Source organism: Portunus trituberculatus, chromosome 18 (genome assembly GCF_017591435.1).
Source record: "Portunus trituberculatus isolate SZX2019 chromosome 18, ASM1759143v1, whole genome shotgun sequence".
Classification (NCBI taxonomy): Eukaryota; Metazoa; Arthropoda; class Malacostraca; order Decapoda; family Portunidae; genus Portunus; species Portunus trituberculatus.
Window position 1 is genome coordinate 6,976,895 of NC_059272.1, and position 17,790 is coordinate 6,994,684.

Here is a 17,790-nt window from a genome sequence, read left to right on the forward strand (position 1 = left end):
TAGAGGAAATCTAACAAACAGAAAAATATGTGGAGAAGCTGCCAGTGCTGATGACGGAGCAGCAAAAGTGTTCATTGAAACCTTAGAAAAAATTATCAAAGAAGAGGGCTACATTCCACAGCTAATATTCAATGTGGATGAGACAGGACTGAACTGGAAGCGCATGCCCAGCAGGACATACATTGCAAAGAAGGAGAAAAGCATGCCAGGACACAAAGCCTCTAAGGAACGACTCACACTGCTCTTAGGGGGTAACTGTGACGGCGATTTTAAACTGAAACCGCTGCTAGTTTACCACTCAGAAAATCCTAGAGCTATGAAGGGTATTCTTAAAGCTAGTCTCCCAGTTTATTGGAAAAGTAACGCCAAGGCTTGGGTGACAGGGGCAATGTTCATTGAGTGGTTCTCCAGTTGTTTTGTGCCTGACGTTGAGCGCTACTGTGCACAGAAGAATCTGCTGTTTAAAGCACTGCTGATTCTTGACAATGCTCCTGGTCATTCTGCAAGCCTACGTGAACTCAACCCAAATGTTAAAGTTGTATTTATGCCACCGAACACAACGTCATTGATTCAGCCAATGGATCAAGGGGTGATGAGATCCTTCAAGGCCTATTACTTGAGAAGAACCTTCAAACAGGCCATCCGTGCAACAGAAAATGGTGATAAAAGCCTGAAAGAGTTCTGGAAAGGTTTTAACATTTACAGTGCCGTGAAAAACATTGGAGAAAGTTGGGCTGAGGTTACACAGTCAAACATGAATGGTGTGTGGAAAAGCGTGTGTCCTAGCCTAGTGAATAACTTTAAAGGCTTTGATAGTGATAGTGTAGAGGAGACCAATAGCAATTGTGTAAAGCTTGAGAATGAATTAAGTCTGGACATAGAGGAGAGTGACATAAATGAGCTCCTCGATTCTCACGGCTCAGAATTAAACGCCAAAGATCTGATGGAGCTGGGGAAACAAACAGAGGCTGATGAAAATGACGACGTAGTGTTACGGCAGTTTACAATAAAAAACATGGCAAGCACTTTTCAAGCCCTGGAAAAAGCAATGGTGTTCTTTGAAGAGCAAGACCCAAAATGCAGAACGCTTTGCCAGAGTTCACAGGGCAATGGAAGATGCAGTGACTTGCTAAAGAGAAATCTATGATGAGAAGAGATATGCTGCTAAACAGTCATCAATTCTTCATTTCTTCAAGCAAGCTTCTCATTCCTAAGCCTCATCTCCAGCCTCAACTCCATCCACATCTTCAACTCCATCCCGACTGTCAACTTCATCCAGAGCATCAACCTCAAGCCAATGTTCATCCCCAGACTCCCCTGATGAAGAACTTCTTACTTCAACATCACCTCAGAAACAGGTATGTTCCATTAACTAGGCTTTCAGCTTTCTTAAGTCAGATGATGAAACAGAAATAAATTTTATGTGAAGTCAAACATTCTCGTATGATAATAAAAAAAAACTACAAGTTGCTTGTGTATGTTAATGTTAGGTTACAATATTTTTTGGCAGAATGAGTGAGCGAGTGAGGCAGTAGCTGTGTGTGAGGGAGAGAAAACAAAAATGGGAAGCCTGTTACCATGACAACAGGGAGGTAGACGACCTTGAGGGGTTGCGCACCCACCATCACAACAATAACAACTCCAGAGCCTTCGCCTGGGCCACACGACACTCGCAGCTCACTTGCACCGTCTGCGCCTGTCTGCTGATCCCTATTGCATTTCCTGCTCCGCTGCCCACACTTCTACTCCCACCGCACTGCACTACGCTCCCAGCTGTCCGCCCTGGGCGTCACAACATTCTACCTGCCTACCCTCCTGGCGGCCTCAGGTGTCCACCCCTCTGGCAACATGCAGTCCTTCGCGTTCGCGGCCCTAATCAACAACAAAAACAAGCTTGTGTTTCATATTCCTACATACTTGTAAATAATATAACAATATAACCTTTTACTTATATAACGCTTCTACTCCCACCGCACTCCACAAAGCTCCCTGCTGTCCGCTCTGGGCGTCACAAGACTCACAACATTCGACCTGCCCACCCTCCTGGCGGTCTCAGGCGTCCACCCCTCTCTGCAACCTGCAGTCCTTCGTATTTGCGGCCCTAATCAATATATTCCTACATAGTTGTAAATAATATACCAATATAACAATATAACCTTTTACTTACCTGAATAACCATAAAAAATGATTGGTTGAAAACTTGATAATATGCTTTGAAAGTACAAAAATTCGAGTTACGTACCAAATCGATTTACGTCATGTTTCAGGAACGTAACTCTGACATAACTCGGGACCTTACTGTATACAGTAAAGTCCCGGGTTACGTCGTTCTCGAGTTACGTCAAACTCGTAGTTACGTCAGTCCACTGTAAGGCACTTTAAGATTTAAAAAATTGAAAATTTATAAATCGAAAAGTGCAGGATTTATTGTTATTGTTGGTGGTTGCCCGCCACACCGCCCGCCTCACGCTTGAATACAATAACACCCTGCCTCAGTTCCACCACACCATCGCCCCTGGCAAGAGTGTTATCCTACTTCTGCGTTTACTGACTCAAGTTCTTAGTATCTTGCTCAATGGCACCAAAGAGAAAACTTCTTAGTGACAGCAGTGATGCTAAGAAAAGGAAAACCATTATGCTACAAGAAAAAAGAGGACATAATTAAAAGACATGAGAAGGGAGGCAGTAGCTGTGTGTGAGGGAGGGAAGAAGAAAATGGGAAGCCCGTTACCATGACAACGGGGAGGTTGACGACCTTGAGGGCTCGCACACCCATCACAACAATAACAACTCCGGAGCCTTCGCCTGGGCCACACAATACTCGCAGCTGACTTGCACCGTCTGTGCCTGTCTGCTGATCCCTATTGCTCTTTCCTATTGCATTTCCTGCCCCACTGCCCACGCTTCTACTCCCACCGCACTGTACTACGCTCCCAGCTGTCCGCCCTGGGCGTCACAACATTCGACCTGCCCACCCTCCTGGCGGCCTCAGGCGTCCACCCCTCTCGGCAACTTGCAGTCCTTCGCATCCGTGGCCCTAATCAACAACAAAAACAAGCTGTGTTTCATATTCCTACATAGTTGTAAATAACATAACAATATAACCTTTAACTTACCTGAATGACCATAAACAATGATTGGTCGATAATATGCTTTGAAATGTACGGAAACTCGAGTTACGTACAAAATCGACTTACGTCATGTTCCAGGAACGTAACTCTGACGTAAACCGAGACCTTACTGTATATATATATATATATATATATATATATATATATATATATATATATATATATATATATATATATATATATATAAAACAGCTAGGGATATCAGATAAAAAAAATATTCCTCTACCTTGTACTGTGTATTTTTCTATGATTATCTCTAATCTGATAAAACAATCAGATGTATTTCTCAGCATATCAGGATCCTAGTCTCACCTGTCCTCTCCCTATAGGAAAAGAATTATCTTGTCAAGTTAGGAGTATCAAAGTTGCTCACACTTCTTATTGTTGCCAGGTTTGATGCTTAGAATTAGAAGTGACCACAGGATGTGCCCACATCTTGCTATAAAAGCCATGGCTGAGAGCAGACAAAAAGCAGAATACAGTAGGTAAATAATGTACTGTATAGTGATCAGTGAGTGAAAGGTGGGTTGTGAGAGAAGCAGCATCCATCTCCTCTTAAGAGTTACATAGGCATTGATTGTGTCCTGAGCAAAGCTGAGAGACTGGCAGCACCACACACACACTTGCTTTCAGTGTTACCATAAAGTGTTTACCATAATATATAAAGATTTACCTTTTTCTTCATAGATTTTTTGGGGAGAAATCAAACAATTCTACAGATGTAAACAAATATTAGTGATTGAGTAAAGAACCTTTAACCCCTTCAATACGGTGATGCCTATGTGGGCGTCATGAAGCCCCAGTAGCAAATACAGTGATGCCTACGTAGACGTCATATTTCTTTTCTGAGCTTTCTTCAGTTCAGTTGTCCCGTATAGCGTGTTGGATACCAACCAAATTGTATTCAAGCGTGAGGCGGGCGGTGTGATGGGTAACCACTAGTGACGCCTGGCGGCCAACAATAACAATAAATCCTGCGCTGTACGATTTATAAATTTTCAATTATTTTTTATCTTAAATTGCCTTATAGTGGACTGACGTAACTACGAGTTTGACATAACTCGAGACTGACGTAACTCGGGACTTTACTGTATTATATTTTTTTATGAAAAATATTTTTTTCTAATATATTTTTCAATCTCCCAAACAGGAGTCCCTGTTAACTCTTAGTGCATCTATATTCAAAAGTTCAACTTTTAAACCATTTGACAATAGAACACAACTAAATTAGATTTGCTTAGTCTTTAATTTCTACAGGTTGAGAATCTCTGGTCTGAAATTCTAAAATCTGGCAGTCTCCAACAACCATTTTTTTTTTTTTTTTTTGAGTGCTGGTAGTGAATATATTTAACTTCTCATACCTATTAAACATATGAATATTTCAGCAATATCAAAAGTAATATTACTATATCTTACAATATCATCAGAAGTATTATATCGGATATAGAATGTATATTCACTTCATCCAGCAGTAGCTACGTATAGTACATACTACAGTAAACCCCCGATTATCCAAAAGCGGATTATCTGAAAAACGGGATTATCTGAAATCAATTTGGATAATGCAATTAAAATTCATATTTTTTTCTATACTAAAACGTTCTACAACATTAAAAACATGAAAATAAATAAAAATAACTAGATATGTACAATTAACACATTATTAAAACTATCCTATGAACTTTTTTTCTCCATATTTGGTGTTTGTAATTTGACGAATTTGCATTATGACTGATTGGCATCCCTAGTTAACTTTTTTTTGCCTACTCATGGTGAAAGGATTCATTCAGTTCGTGTAATTCTGTTGCTTCGGTTTGGCTTCTGTAATTCGGTTTTGCATATTCGGGTGTGGTCGGTAATTTGTCTTCGGTTCTTCATTTAATTTAAGGTATATCAGTACTTGGCACCCTTTTTTGTTTTCCTTCTGTCCTTTCATTTGTTAGCCTAATTTGTTTCATTATAGCTTGCCAAGGGGAACACTCTGAAGCTAAAGATTGTTTTCATTACTGGGAAAATGAGCTATATTCTGATCTGATTTTCTTTTCTTTTAATTTTCAACTTACTCTTCAACTACTCTAGCTAATTCTAATAACACTTAAAATAACATTTAAATTTAATAAGAACAGTTAAAATAAATAAGTTTTAATCGTGCTTTGTTTAGCGTATCGTGCGTTTGCTTTCTTTCATTGTCTAGAATCGGCAGTTGGCAGTCGTGCCACTGTGTTTACACTCGCCAGCCGCATTCTACAACCTGTGTTTCCACCTCACTTCTTTCATCATCACCATGCCTAAGGTGCCCAAAGAAACCGGAAAAAAGGAAGAAAGACTGGTGTCGGGAGATAACTGCGTGTGCCACAAGGAGGCGTTTCATAACAGTACTTTTTATGATTTTTTTTTTACCTTAAAAGATTAGTTTTTTAGGTAAAAATCATAAATCTGGATTATTCGAAATATCAGCTTATCCGAAAGAGGCTTCCCCCTTTTCATTTTGGATAATCGGGGGTTTACTGTATACTGAAAATATGTAAAATCCCAAGCAACTGCATCTGAGTGTGTGCTTGGTCTCCCCTACCATGGGGTCCCAGTAAGTGTTCAGATGATTCTTTTTTTTGTCTTCCTCTCTTTAACCAAATATTAATATGGAGCATATTTACAACAAATACTGAAAGAGCTTACACACATACTAGAATCAGGATATTACTTAGCCTATTGTTGATCCAGGCTATGGCAAACTGTTTTTTTAATGCCTAAAATTTGTTGTTATATCAAGTTCTGTTTTATCCTTTAATGAGTTATACAGAATAATCGACAATTCACTGCAAAGTAAAGTGAGCTTTGTGTTACATTCAATTGTAGGCTAATGTAACAAGATTTATGTGCACTTATGGGAGGACAATTTAAGTTACGATATTTAGTGATGTATTTTTTCAAATTATGATACTTACAATATTTTCAGTTTACAATGAGTTTTCAGAACACTATCCCCATTGTCAGTGAAGATGAGTCAATTCCAAAAGTCTGAAAAATCCAAAATCTGGAATACTCCTGGTCCAAAGCATTCCAAATAAGATTCTCAACCTGTATAGGAAAGTGCACTATTAAGCATATATTGATCAAGTCACTGAACTATTTAAAAATATGGCATCAGGTTTTTTCCTATGATTTTGATTTTTTTTAATAAGTTGTGTTCACAAAGTGATATAAACCTTTTCTGGCTTCTTGCTTCATGTGCACTAATGGGAGGGCAGCAATATTGTTTTATTCACTCCTGCAGGAACACAAACACAAGGGGGAGGAGAGAAGGATTGTATGCTTTCCTCTACAAAAGGTCATGTGATTACAACTAATTTTCAAAATAAATATAATTTATAATCTCTTATTTGTAAAATGAAATAAAATGTGAAAGAAGTTGTGTTAAAGATATATGCAACTATTCAAGGACATGAAGAAAACTCCTTAGCTTAAGATTCAATAGCACTGATCACTGCAAAAATTACTACCAAGCACACAAAATGCAGCACAACTGGTGGAAATGAGATGCTTCATTTTATCACCAACTAGCCACCAAAGCAAATCTCACTTGCAACTTACTTCTGAAGTCATGACAGCCATTTTCTGTGGAGTGATAGCACCTCGCAGAACATTTTCTCGCAGCTGTGGGTTCTTACTGTCTTTTAGGTTGTAGATTCGGGACCTGAGGCGGTTCTTGTAAGCTGCCTCTGGTTTGCCAAACTCTTGGAAAATTGCTTCTTCAATTTGTTCAGCCAGGTTGTCTATTGTGTCAATAGGGTCATCCACACCTGAATGGGATAGTTTTATCATTATTGAGAAAAAATTTTCAGATAATACATACAGGTTTCCCTCACCAGTTTATGGTTCAATATATGATAATTCACTTTTACAATCATTATGAATTGAAACTACTCACTCCTTTTTCAATGTAGGCACTCTGTTAACCTATCACCATCAAACAGTAAACAAACACACTGCAATTCAAGCATCATCCATGCTCCAGTGGCCACTCACCAAAACTCATTTCCACTATTTCCAGTAATCCCTCATCTCATTACATGGATTTCTCAATTTATGCATGTTTGAAATATGCAATTTTGGAATAACCCAAGGTAAATAAAAACCTTGTAATTTTTTCATATTGCACAGATTAATTAAAATAACATGATGTCAAGAAAATCACGTTGCACGGCTAGTTTAGTTCTGTGATGCAGACACCAGGCTCTATCTACAAACTGTCATAGCTAATCACATGGTCATAGCAAGACATAGTGGCACATATTTGACATAAGTCCATCTATGACAGGCAACCTGGTAATGTCATCATATAGTGGGAACATGGCTGTATATATCATAACACGATCTCCAACAGTTTTTATTATCAATTTAATGACAATTAAATAAGGTCTTTATTTTTGCAATAACATATTATAAATAACTACTGGGAGGGAGTATGATAAGTTTTTCCCAAACTAAAACAAAACTTATCTCGTGCAGCCTGCATGTGTCGGTCTGTCAGGTGTAATCTTCTATTCATCATGTTACTTTTGTTCGGATACACTATTCCCAAAAGTAGTAATATGATGTCAAAATAATTCAGACAAAAGAAAATTATGTCACAAGCCTATTTCTTTCTATATACAGTGGATACTCAATACTTGACCTTAATTCGTTCCAAATGGCTGTTTGAGTATTAAAAAGTTTGACTATTGATACCTATAAATCAAGTAATTCATTCTAATCTTAGCAAAACCTCAAGTTTGTAAAAATTTCAATGTATTTTGTTTTTTTACAATTTTGATTTGTACATACCATAAGTGAAGGCTGGTGATAGATAACTTAAGAAGAAGAGGGGAGAAGGGTGGGGAGAAAGAGGGAGGTAGCCGGAGGATGAATCACCATCCACGAAAACATTGTTGTAACTTTTTTTCTGCTGTGATTCCTGTGAATTCACTAGTGGAGAGCTGTAGCTCACTAACACTTGCACTCTCACTAAATTCCTTATTTTCATCACTAATAAACCTCTTTGGTGCCATCATAAGTTTCTAAATGAAAAACTACCGACAATGCAGAAGATTGTTGTTTTTCTCAAAACATGGCAGGACTACTAGGGATATGCACTGGCATCTAATATACCAGTAATATGGTATCAGAACAGTGGCAGCTGCGAGAAGGGAGATGACAAGAGCTTTGTATACAACCAAATGTGTAACTGTTTGATTACCAGATATTTTCACAACTAATAAGCCTTTGGTGTTAATATAAGTTTATAAATGAAAGACTACAGATAGAATGCAAGAGAATGTTATTCTGATGACCCCGGCAACACAAGTCATAACTGGCGGAGGAGGAAGGAGATACCAGGGAGCCTTTGTTTACAACCACATGTGTGGACGTTCGCCTATCAAATATTTTTCCAAGTATCAAATCAAACTTTTGCGTTCGAGTATTGAAAAGTTTGAGTACTTAGACATTCGAGTATTGAGTCTCCACTGCATTTGGAGTTGACAAGTTGTGAGCCTTAAGAGGATCAGTGGAGTGATGGTCTGGAATTCTGTAAAATCTGACAATAACTATATAGAATACAGCCTCAGCAGGTGTCACCAGGGGTTCCCCATGTTCACCACCAACACGCTATATTCTTCAACTTAACCTCTTCACTCTGGGCAATAGAAAATGGCTCCTGGTACCACATCAGGGCTAAGGAGGGGGTAGGGAGATACCTGACTCAAGAGATATCTCTCTCTCTCTCTCTCTCTCTCTCGTCATGGAGCACTTTGTTTACACCTTGCTCGGAAGATCCTCACTCAAATCAAGATTCACAGTGGTTCCAGTGCTCCCTTCACCACAGGACTGGAACAGCAAGTAACTAAGCATATGCTGGACAGACTAAGGCAAGATAGTTAAGCAGTGCTGTTAGACTTAGGGGAAATTTCAGGTGAAAATATAAGCCTGGTCCTCTACCCCTCCTGTCTGAGCACTTGATTTTGGCACATGTGCACTGAGGTCTGGTGACATCAGTAACTACCAGTTCGTGCTCAGGTGCCAAGTCGGCCTAAACATCCGATATGGATGCTACACTGATAGAGTCTATGCTTGAGTCACAAGAGCGAGCATACATGACTGCTATGGACATGGTAATGAAGCAAATGAGTAACCAAATCAAACAACTAGAGAGCAGAGTTTCTGATCTCGTAACCAGCCTTGAGTTCACTCAGCGAGAAGTAGATGACCTGAAAGCTCGCAATAAGGTTCATGAGGAGGAGACAAAAGACGCCAAGAGGGAGGTCATCAAATTATCTGCGCAAGTAGATTCGTCAAATGAGAAGATCAAAGAATTAGAAGAAAAAGTAAACTTCCAAGAAGACTACAGCAGACGAAAGAATGTCAGAATCTCTGGATTAGAAGAAAGAGTTGGCAACGAGACGTGGGAAAAGATGACAACCTTGGTAGCGGCACTACTGCAAGACAAGATGCAGATACCTGGGCTCGTACTGGAGCGAGCCCACAGGGTTGGACCACATCGAGATGATAAGCCCCGAACAGTAGTGGCATGCTTCTCTCGCTTCTGTGACAAAGAGGCTGTCATGAGAAACCGAAACATGCTGAGAGGCGCAAACATATTCATGAATGATGACTTGTGTCCTGCCTCGCAAGCTGTCAGGAACGCACAGATGCCACTCTTGCACCAAGCCAAGTCAGCAGGCAAGACTGCGTTTTTCCGGTACACCAAACTGATCATCCGGGAGAAGCATGGCAATGACGGTGCTGTTGGTGCTGGAACTGGGACTGGTGCCAGTATTTCTGGTGCTGCCGGCTCTGCTGCTGGCACTGGTGCTGCTGGTGTTGGTGATGCTGCTGCTGCTGGTACTGGCGTTGGTGCTGCCGGTGCTGCTGGGGCTGCTGGTGCTGGTGGTGATGGTGCTAATGCTGCTGGTGCGGCTTCTGGTACCGGCGCTGGTGCTGGTTCTGGTGCTGCCGGGGCTGCTGATGGTACTGGCGCTGGTGATGGTCCTGGCGGTGCTGGTGCTGCTGGTGCCAAAAAGGTGGACGCGGAGGCAACTAGCAACAGGCTCGGGACAAGACCCAAGCCTGTGCCTTGGGATGTCATCGGTGTATAAGCGGCGAGTGTCGGGCGCTCACTGCGCCCTGAAGGCTCCCGCGCGCAGAATTCCCCGGCACCTGACGCCTCACCTCAACGTAAGAAATCTCAACGTAAGAACATAAAAAAATAGATAGTATATACTGTGATTTAGTAATTATTTTATGTAAGATGTATATATCCATCCATTATGGCATCCTATACGTTCCCTTTTGATCAGTTGAATGATAATGAATTAACGGAATGTATAAATGATAACCATATTTATCCCTTTCAGGTGATTAATGAGTTACAGTATGACCCATTTACTGAATGTGAGGATTTGAATTCTATTGATAACTTTCTCTCATACAATATACAGTGTAAATATTATTTTTGTGATGAGTCTACAACAATTTCTCAGTTTGACAATTACTTCAGCATCTTATCATTTAATATCAGTAGCGTTTCTCTCCATCTAGAGGCTTTTCATGACGAATGCTTGAATCCTATAAATTTTTTTCCTGATGTTATTGGTTTGTGTGAAATACACATGCATGACAATATTTCATCATTGTATAAACTGAATGCATATCAGGCATATTACCCGAATAAGAACACTTCGGGTGGGGGGTTAGTTGTGTTTTTGAAAAATAGATTTTGTGGTAAAGTTAATCAAAATTTGTCATTGCAGCTACCCACCCCATAGTGTGTTTTTGAAAAATAGATTTTGTGGTAAAGTTAATCAAAATTTGTCATTGCAGCTACCCCATATTGAGTCCATGTTCATGGAAGTGACTGGTCCTCTTAAGTTTATAACTGTTGTTATATACAGACCCCCTAATTCAAACTTTCAAAACTTCTTAAATTCGATGGAAGAAACTTTTTCAGTGATAGCCTCTGCATACAAATTACCTTGTTACATACTCAGTGATTTCAATATAAATCTACTAAACAATACTAACACTATGGTAAAAGAATTTCATAACTTGTTCTATTCTAACTTGTTTTTTCCTACTATAACCAAACCAACTAGAGTAACGAAATCTACAGCCTCCCTTATTGACAATATTTGGTCTAATAACTTTGATGAATATAAATGTAGTGGAATTATTTATAGTACGATTAGTGATCATTTTCCAGTTTTATCTTCTTTTACGCTACCATCTGTTAATGAAGAACCATATCAATTAGTAAGAAAGAGGGTATTCAGTGATGGAGCCATTAACTCATTTACAGAATCATTATCAGGGTTTAATTGGAGGGAAGCAATGTGTGGTCACGATGTGAACAAGGACTACAATGTGTACATGGAGGAGTTACTAAAGTTATATGATTCTTGTTTTCCTGTCAAAGAATTCTGAGTAAAAAATAAGCACAAAAATAAACCATACATACCGCTGCTATTAAGAAATCAATTAAAGTAAGAAATAGATTACAAAAGCTATATGCGACATGGCCCTTAACTTATGAAAAACAGTTTAAGATATACAGAAATATGTTGACATCTATAATTACAGAGGCAAAATCCAAGAATAATAAAAACACTCTAGAGAATAGTAAAGGAGACACTAAAAAAAATTGGAAAATATTAAATAATCTACTTGGTAAAGATAGGAAGAGTAACGCTGATACATATGTAAATCAGGGAGTAACTTTGACTGATAGTTTTGATATAGCAGATGGATTTAATAATTATTTCAGTAGTGTAGCAGAAAATTTGGCAGAACGTATAGAGGAACCCAGAACACACTTCAGCAGCTATTTACCTCCACCAGTACCTTTTTCTTTTTATCTGCGACCAACAACAAGTGTAGAGATAAGTAATATCATAACTACTATGAGGAAAAAAAGTCCGGGTTATGATGATGTTAATATAAGTATTATTAAAGAGTGTAAAGAAATTGTTATCCCCTTTCTGGAATATATTATCAATAAATCTTTTGTTTTAGGATGCTTCCCAAAGGCATTGCAGATCACAAAGGTGGTGCCAATTTACAAAAAAAGTGACGAATCTTTGTTTTCAAATTATAGACCAGTGTCAATTTTACCCTGTTAAGCAAGATATTTGAAAAAATTGTAGCGTACAGAAAAATGGATTATTTGGTACAAAATTCAATAATATCTAATGCTCAATTTGGATTTAGAAAAAATTACTCAACTGAAATGGCCATCCATTTCCTTTGTAAAAATTTATGTTCAAGTTCAGATAACAAAATGTATCAATTAACAGTTTTCTGTGATTTGTCAAAAGCCTTCGACACGATTAATCATTCTATTTTGCTGTATAAATTAACAGTCTATGGTATCAGAGGACAGGCATATACATGGTTCAAAAGTTATTTAAGTTCAAGAACACAATACAGGCAACACCCATTTAACGAAGGTTCACATAATGAAATTTTGTTACAATGAAGGTTTCATTTTACTACCATCTGCTCATTTAACAAACACCAAACTCACTTTAACAAAGTTTTATCCAGGTAATTTTTTCCAAATTTGAAAGCCCCTCCGTATCACGCAAGCTGACAGGCTTTTGAATACACCAGGAGCTGCCGGTACTAAGGCCTGCCTCAGGAGAAATCCTGGGACACCTTTAGAATCAAGATCAAGATCAAGCCTCTCGTGGACAACACACGCACCACTCATTCCTCTGTTCAAAACATAACAGCATCAGCAGCAGCTCATCTTCCCTAGCTCAACTTACCACCAAAACGCCCTGCAATGTGGCCTAGCGTTCCTAAGAAGACCAGGAAACTCTTACTCTCGAAATGAAGCTGGACATTATTCACAGACACGAAAGGCGAGAATACTATAGCATTGCTCGCCACCATCTTGACTCCATCTACTGCCTCTACTATTTTCAAGTCAGCAGACTCTATTAAGAGGGCTGGTGAGACTGTATCTTCCTTGCAAGCTAAAAGAATCACCTGAACTCGTGACTCTACAATGGATAAAATGGAAAGCCTTGTGGAAATGTGGTACATAAGTTTTGTATGCGGTACAATGATGCGCACTTTGTTTACATTCCACAGGTTGCCGGTTAGTGTCTTTCCGGTTTCACTCTCCCTCCCTTCATAAATTTAAGATCATCAACATTATAAAGTTACATACATACATACATTATATAGTGTACATTATAATTACTTAAATTAAACTACCTAAATGTTTAACTTTATAATTTTTATTTTCATTAAACCTTTTACTGTACTATGATGCACTCTCGGTTTGCTTACTCTCAATGGAAGTTCAAGTCAGGGGTTAAACTTGTTATAATCGGTTCACTTAACGAAGTTTTTCGTAACAAAGTGTTTTTTAAGAATGTAACCCCTTCGTTTAGGGGGGGGTTGCCTGTACACTGTTTTCAACATCAAATCTCAATGTAAGGATGTAACATGTGGAGTTACGCAAGGTTCCATCCTGGGACCATTGCTATTCTTAATTTATATTAATGACATTACATTTTGTTCTAATACATTGAAATTTATTTTGTTTGCTGATGACACTAATATTCTTTTACAAGGTAGTGACTTACAAACCCTCATCAATTACGTGAATTTTTAGTTGGTAAATGTAATAAGTTATCACTAAATGTAAACAAAACTCAATACATGCTCGCACACCGACATATGACACAACCAATAAATCTTGATATAAAAGTTAATAATTCGGTAATTAAACGAGTGGATACAATAAAGTTTCTAGGTATAACAATTGATAATAGATTAACATGAAAGCCACATTTAGAGAATATTATAAACAAAATATCAAAATTTACTGGAATCCTACTGCCTAATATTAATGTACTACTCTTTAGTTTATCTGAATTTGATGTATTGCTCTGTGTTATAGGGTGGCGCTTACAAAACATATGGTGATAAATTGTTTTTCAGTCAAAAGAAACTTATAAGAGTAATTACTAATTCCAATAGATATGATCATACTGCACCTCTTTTTCTTAAACACAATCTTCTAAAAGTACATGATATTATTTCTTATCAAACTCTTGTATTTGTATACAAAGCTTTAAAAATATATGAAACTGATTGTGGTTTTCAGCAACATATTTCAGTCAACATACAAACCAGGAATGCCAGTGACTTGACTACACCATTATACAAAACATCTCATGCTAAACAATGTGTTCTTTACAGGGGTACTAAATAATGGAATGATATTGTGTCAGACACTAAAAATAAATGTTTAAACACATTTAAAATGCATATAAAGAAACAGCTTATAAGTTCATACTAAAATCCTCGCCATCATAACAGTAAAACTTTTTATTTATTTATTTATTTATCTTTTGCATACTTGCATACTGTATTACTTTGTTTTCTAGGGTCGACCAGGGCAGCAGGTCACCGGTGTGGGTGGTGAAGTGCTCAGATGAGCAGCGGGAGTTGAGCCTGGCTAGCCACCCGATATCTGACCCGATGCACTGGTGGACCGCTCCCCGTCACCTTCCTCCTCCTCCTCCTCCTCCTCCTCCTCCTCCTCCTCCCTTCCCCTTCCCCTCTCCCTCCCCTGCCCCTCCCCCTTCCCATTCCCCCTTCCCTCCCAGTACCAAATTTCCTTCCAACCCTTACCATGTGATTGCTGAGACACATACCATGTCATTAACTAAAAATATTATATGAATGTATGTGAGTGATATGGGGCAATTCTAATAGGTTTCCTTTTATGTCTGTTCATGTATGTATGTATGTTTATGTATTGTAGTACAGTATTGTAATTTTTTTTTTTTTTTTGTAAATTGACTGCTAATCCGGCAAGGAAAATAGTCCATAGAGAGCTTTGAGCTCAATGGACTAGGGCTAAAAATTTTAACATTATTATTGGATCGTTAACTATTATTATATGTACTGTATATGAGCCAATAAAGCAATCAATCAATCAATCTCTCTCTCTCTCTCTCTCCACTACAGAAATAATGATGATGGTAAGTGATTTTTTCACAATAGGTATGTACAATAAGAAATAAACCACCCCACACAAATTTTTGAGGAAAAATTATAGTCTGACTTCTCAAGGCCATTTTCTGAAGATGACAAAGGAGAAAATGTTAATTATTATAGTAAACTAATCAACTGGTACCATAAAAAAATAAATAAATAAAATAATTATTTCCAGCATGGCGCATCAGTACTTATCCTGATATAAGAGAGACATACACCTTTGTAATAATGATGAAAGTCAAGTATACCACCATATCACATAAGACTTACATTCTGAGAGATCTTATACAGTATTCGAGAAAGGAAACACATGATCTTTGCAGAAACCAGAAATGATGCAATATGCATGTCATTGGATATGTCACAAGCGTCCTAATGACCAAAATACGCATCATCGTGTTGAAGTGGTTAATGTCAGCTGAATGCAGTCCCTCAGACTTGATATGTACTGTATAGTTTAGTTCAGTTATCATGTCCACTTTATACAATTTTTACGTTACACTATCCATTCAGGAATGTATCCCTCGCATAATTTGAGAAATCTCTGTATGTTCCAGAATCACCCGCGATAAGCAAAAATAGGCAAAGTACAAACAGTCTTGATTAAAGTGATTCATCAGCATATTGTAATGTTTTTCTATTTATCAAAGCTTTCATAAGTCACCACACATTATAAAAAATCTTTTACATACTCTTAAACACACTTATAAACCTTTTCTAGATTCTTAACATTTTTTAAATATTCCTTCAGCATGTCACTATTGTACTGCATCATTTCTAATCACTGGGTGGCATGAAAAATTTTCTATCTCTCTCAATATAGGCTATGCCTAGGCTGCTCTCCCCATTGAATTAAATCCCATTAAACCTTAAGTTCGCTATTCAATCATTCATTATCTGATCTGGTTTTCAGGAACCTAACCAAATCGTTAACTGGGGAAAACCTGTACATAATTAATAAACTTAAAAAGAAATATTGCATCAGATTACCAACTGTCTTTTTTTTCCAACACCGAAAAAGCAACGTACACAATTTATGGCAATGACAGACAGAAAAAGGATACGTAATTGCTTCTTAAAATTCATAATTATCTTTTATGGATATGATGAAACTTGTCAGCAGGACAGCTACTGAAATGGCATAATTAACACTTACAACATCTAATAATTGTGAGAATGACATCAACTATTCACTACTAACTTGATAATTTTAGAGCATTTGCGAGCATCTCCCGACATTTCATCCGTGTGTCATTGGGCATGGATGAGGAAGGATAGATGGATGGTCGGGCACCACTGTTGTTGCTGTTGTTGGAATTCTTAACTTCTTTCTTATCTTCCTTCTTTTCCTTCTTTTCTTCCTTACTCTCCTTTTCATCATCTTTCTTGTCTGCAATACCAGAATATTTATGTATTCATGTAACATTTACATCAGCTACATCTGATATTACTATGACATGTTTTTCAATAATCTGCAAAATACTTGAGCAATATAGATGTGCTACCAGGAACAAATTTCTTCCAGTTCTTGATTAGTTGCTTTGCAGTAGAAATGACCTCCTCGTCAGATGAAGCTTTCCGCAGGGCATTCACAGTCATGCCAATGCGAGTTTTTGATAGCACCTAAAACAACAACAAAAAATATTGAAACAATGCACCAGTATAACATTCCCAGTCCAAGAAACAGGATCAGATGTTGACTGTATCAAGGAAATAAGATAAATTAAGAGTTGTTGACTTTTATTTTCAGACATTGCTGGATAAGACTGAAAAAGAATTTAGTTATTAATGGAAATTTCAAATTTTTTTTGCTAAAATGGATATCAAAGCATGCTAGATATGGGGCACACTTAACAATTTTCTGTAGAATATTGGGAAATTTGCTCAACTAAATTTATCATCAAAAAGTGTTAAATTGAAAATAATGTTGCTGCTAGTGCTCTCTCTCTCTCTCTCTCTCGCTCACACACACACACACACACACACACACTTTACCTGGAAGTTGATAGGGAGCCCTTGCAAAGTTTTAAGTATGTCCAAAGCCTGTGTTTGATCCTGCAACAAAGAAAACCTTAAAACTAGAATAAATATAGACTGGAGCGTATTAAAAGAAAGACTAGTAACTATCTTATCAGTACTATGATAATAGGTACACTAAAGTGCTGAATACAGGGTGGAGTTTAATATGATTGACCCAAAAATCAATTCCTTAAAAAACTTATACAGATGGCCTCAATCCACTCAATTCATCCTTAGACATTTCCTAACACTTTCAAATATTCTATCACTTTTCTCCTCTGATGTATTCATTTCCTAAACCTAAAGCACTTGCCCTCATCATACATCCAGAACAACTTACTGTTTTATTCCCACTTTAGTCTTTTCAACTTGGGACTAATTATGCAGAATAGTTCATTTTGTATATATATATATATATATATATATATATATATATATATATATATATATATATATATATATATATATATATATATATATATATATATATATATATATATATATATATATATATATATATATGGCGTTCTCTCAATATACGCGTCCCGCCAGTTCTCCTCGATTCCCGGCTCCCATTTCGCAGGTCTTC

General features: G+C 37.6%; 1 protein-coding gene across 4 annotated transcripts in view; it reads right to left on the reverse strand.

The window, feature by feature from the left end:
* LOC123505630 (transcription elongation factor S-II-like) overlaps positions 1 to 17,790 on the reverse strand; it is an 86,535-nt gene that overhangs the window by 68,205 nt on the left and 540 nt on the right. For 2 of the 4 annotated variants that reach the window (XM_045257182.1, XM_045257181.1), the window contains exons 2-6: positions 17,178 to 17,237; positions 16,688 to 16,805; positions 16,384 to 16,572; positions 6,723 to 6,931; positions 6,077 to 6,209 (exon numbers count right to left, since the gene is read on the reverse strand). In XM_045257182.1, the coding sequence (XP_045113117.1) occupies positions 6,102 to 6,209; positions 6,723 to 6,931; positions 16,384 to 16,572; positions 16,688 to 16,805; positions 17,178 to 17,237 (684 nt within the window). In that variant the 3' untranslated portion in view covers positions 6,077 to 6,101. The remainder of the gene's footprint in view (positions 1 to 6,076; positions 6,210 to 6,722; positions 6,932 to 16,383; positions 16,573 to 16,687; positions 16,806 to 17,177; positions 17,238 to 17,790) is intronic. The other 2 variants (XM_045257179.1, XM_045257180.1) reach the window with 2 other exon arrangements.